The sequence below is a fragment of the Galeopterus variegatus genome, unplaced genomic scaffold (assembly GCF_000696425.1).
Source record: "Galeopterus variegatus unplaced genomic scaffold, G_variegatus-3.0.2 Scaffold8653, whole genome shotgun sequence".
Classification (NCBI taxonomy): domain Eukaryota; kingdom Metazoa; phylum Chordata; class Mammalia; order Dermoptera; family Cynocephalidae; genus Galeopterus; species Galeopterus variegatus.
The window spans coordinates 13,249-15,657 of record NW_007734764.1 but is presented as its reverse complement, the minus strand read 5'-3'; the positions used below and the strand labels follow the sequence as shown (position 1 = coordinate 15,657).

The following is a 2,409-nucleotide window of genomic DNA, read 5'->3' as shown; positions in this document are numbered from 1 at the left end:
TTTCCCCCCAACCCGCCCCCACCCCAAAAAAAAAAAAAAAAAAAAGGAAACTATAAGGAAAGTAATGAAAGGAACACTGACTTAAACACCAGATTTTATAGGACTTATGGAAAGACATGTTAGCATTATTTCCCCAGCTTAACAGAAATCCAGTCTTACTGATAACAGTGATTCTTCTAAACAGGGACTTGATATGTAGTTCATCATTATCTTCACAATCATTCCACCTTAACAAGCACTTCCCGTCTGTAAGAAGCTCAGTCTCAATTTCAGACTTTTTGCCCTTCCCTGCTAAGAGTCCCTCCTTCAGATTTATGAAAGAAAACATTTCTTTCTGTGAAAGATTTTTGTACACCCGCATCTGGAAGTGTTTATTTCAGTGGCATGTAAGCTATCTGTGGATTTAGCACCAGACCCCCTTTTGTGTACTTCTGCCTTAAAATTTTTATAAACGATCTTATTGAATTTGTGCCAGTGTGCACATGGTTTGGTTGATTGCTGCATATATCCTTTACCTGCCAGTCACCTTTGATTTATGTTCCCTCTGCTAAGATTTTGCCTTCCAGAAGTGGTGCCCCTGAACTGTCCTCTAAATCATCTTTTTGGTTAAATTACTCCAAGATGAGTTGGTATATTTTTGGTTGCCTACAGACAGATGAATGTATATTTTTTGCTCTTACCTGCTTCTAGTAAAGTCACTTATAGAGGAGGATTGGACAAGTTATGCCATTGATCTCTTTATTCCGAATAAATACCATCTGAAACACTGTGCCAAGTCAATACTAAAGTGATAAAGAAGTGTTCTTTGGCATCGACTTCTGTAATGTGTCTTCCTTTTTTGCAGGTAAGTCCATGCCTTCAGCTGAATCTGATGTGGGAACTTTTTTTTCAATTCTCAGAAAACAGGAAATAAAGTCTCTCATAGAAAATAAGTAAACTTTGTCAGAAAGATAGAGATTTTGTAGGCTTTATATAGATTTACTAACTTGTGGGTTTTATGATTTTTCCTGGAGAAATGAGGGTGGCTTGGCAGTCACTTAAAATGTTGGCTATTTGTGGTAGTGGTGTCAAGGGATTTCATATTTTTTTTTTCCTTTTTGTCTTTATTACTGACCGGTAACGGGATCTCAACCCTCGGTGTCGCACCCGTACTGGGGACCGGCAACGGGATCGCAACCCTCGGTGTTGCACCTGCAGCGCACTCAGCCAGTGAGCGGGAACCGGTCTCCACATGGGATCCGAACCCTCGGCGGGAGCGCTGCCGCACTCCCAAGCGGCGCACTCTCCAGTGCGCCACCAGGCCAGCCCGGGATTTCATATTTTTAAAAACAGACTCTAAAGAGCTAATTCTTAAGTGTCTGACAGAATGATGCATCATTTTGAACTAATTTGCTGCAAGTTCATTGGTCATTGAACATGCTATTTAACAATGTAGCAGAGGTTACCAGCTATATATACCACTGGGTTACCACAGAGAATTTACTTAAAGTTAATTTGCTAATTAGGAAGCCATTAGTGTGCTAATAGAACATGGCTTTAGTGATATAATTTTTAAAGTAGATTTTAGGTACTAAAATATCTCAGTTAAGCAAGGTTTGCAAAGAACTGCTCTTTTTCTGTTCTGTATCATGGTAGAAGGAGTATTTTTAAATAGTCATGATTGTGCTTGAAGTGCTTTGAAAGCCTTTAAAATACTTGGATTACACAGATCTTGTTATCATTGTTCACAAACAGTTGTAAGCAAAGGATAGGACTTCTGGGCTACTTGGCTGTGGTCCCACCAAGCCTGGAGGTATTTGTTCCAAAAGACTCATGAGGCTTCATTTGTACTCCTGAAAATGTATATGGAGCTCCTCGTGCTCTACCAAATTGAAAATTGTCTCATGAGTTTATCAGTCATATCTGCATGGTTTAGTCAGTCATGGTACTGACATTCTTTTCAGACAAGCAGCACGTGTAGAACTGCTGTTATTAGAAAATCAGCACCAGAGATGTAAGCACTGTATTTTCATTAAGATGTCACTTTTATTTTAAAAGCATATATATATATATATATAATCATGTATATATATATACATGCATATACATATATAATCATATCCATATATAATTTTTAGATAATTTACATATATGTGTATGTGTGCATGTATATATAGTCTCTTTTGAAAAGATTTTCTTAAATGAATAAAAAATTTTATTAATACTGCTTTATGTAAGTCACTACTTCACATTCTACTGTCTTTGATGGTTTTTTCAAGTGCTTTTGAGTCAGACAACTTGCCTGAGACTCAATTTTATCATTTGTAAAAAATAGCAATTCTTAGTATTAGTAATAAAACTTGGAAACTTTTAGCACAGTGCCTAACATATAGAACATGCTAAAAAAAATGCAAACAGCATTTTGTTTTA

At 36.9% G+C, this 2,409-nt stretch overlaps 1 protein-coding gene across 2 annotated transcripts in view; it reads left to right on the top strand.

Moving 5' to 3' along the window:
* LOC103608634 (transcription initiation protein SPT3 homolog) overlaps positions 1-917 on the top strand; it is a 36,242-nt gene extending 35,325 nt beyond the window's left edge. The window contains exon 5 of one of the 2 annotated variants that reach the window (XM_008593043.1): positions 845-917. In XM_008593043.1, coding sequence (XP_008591265.1) covers positions 845-913 — 69 coding nt within the window. In that variant the 3' untranslated portion in view covers positions 914-917. The other variant, XM_008593044.1, reaches the window with a different exon arrangement.
* The last annotated feature ends 1,492 nt before the right edge of the window (positions 918-2,409 follow it).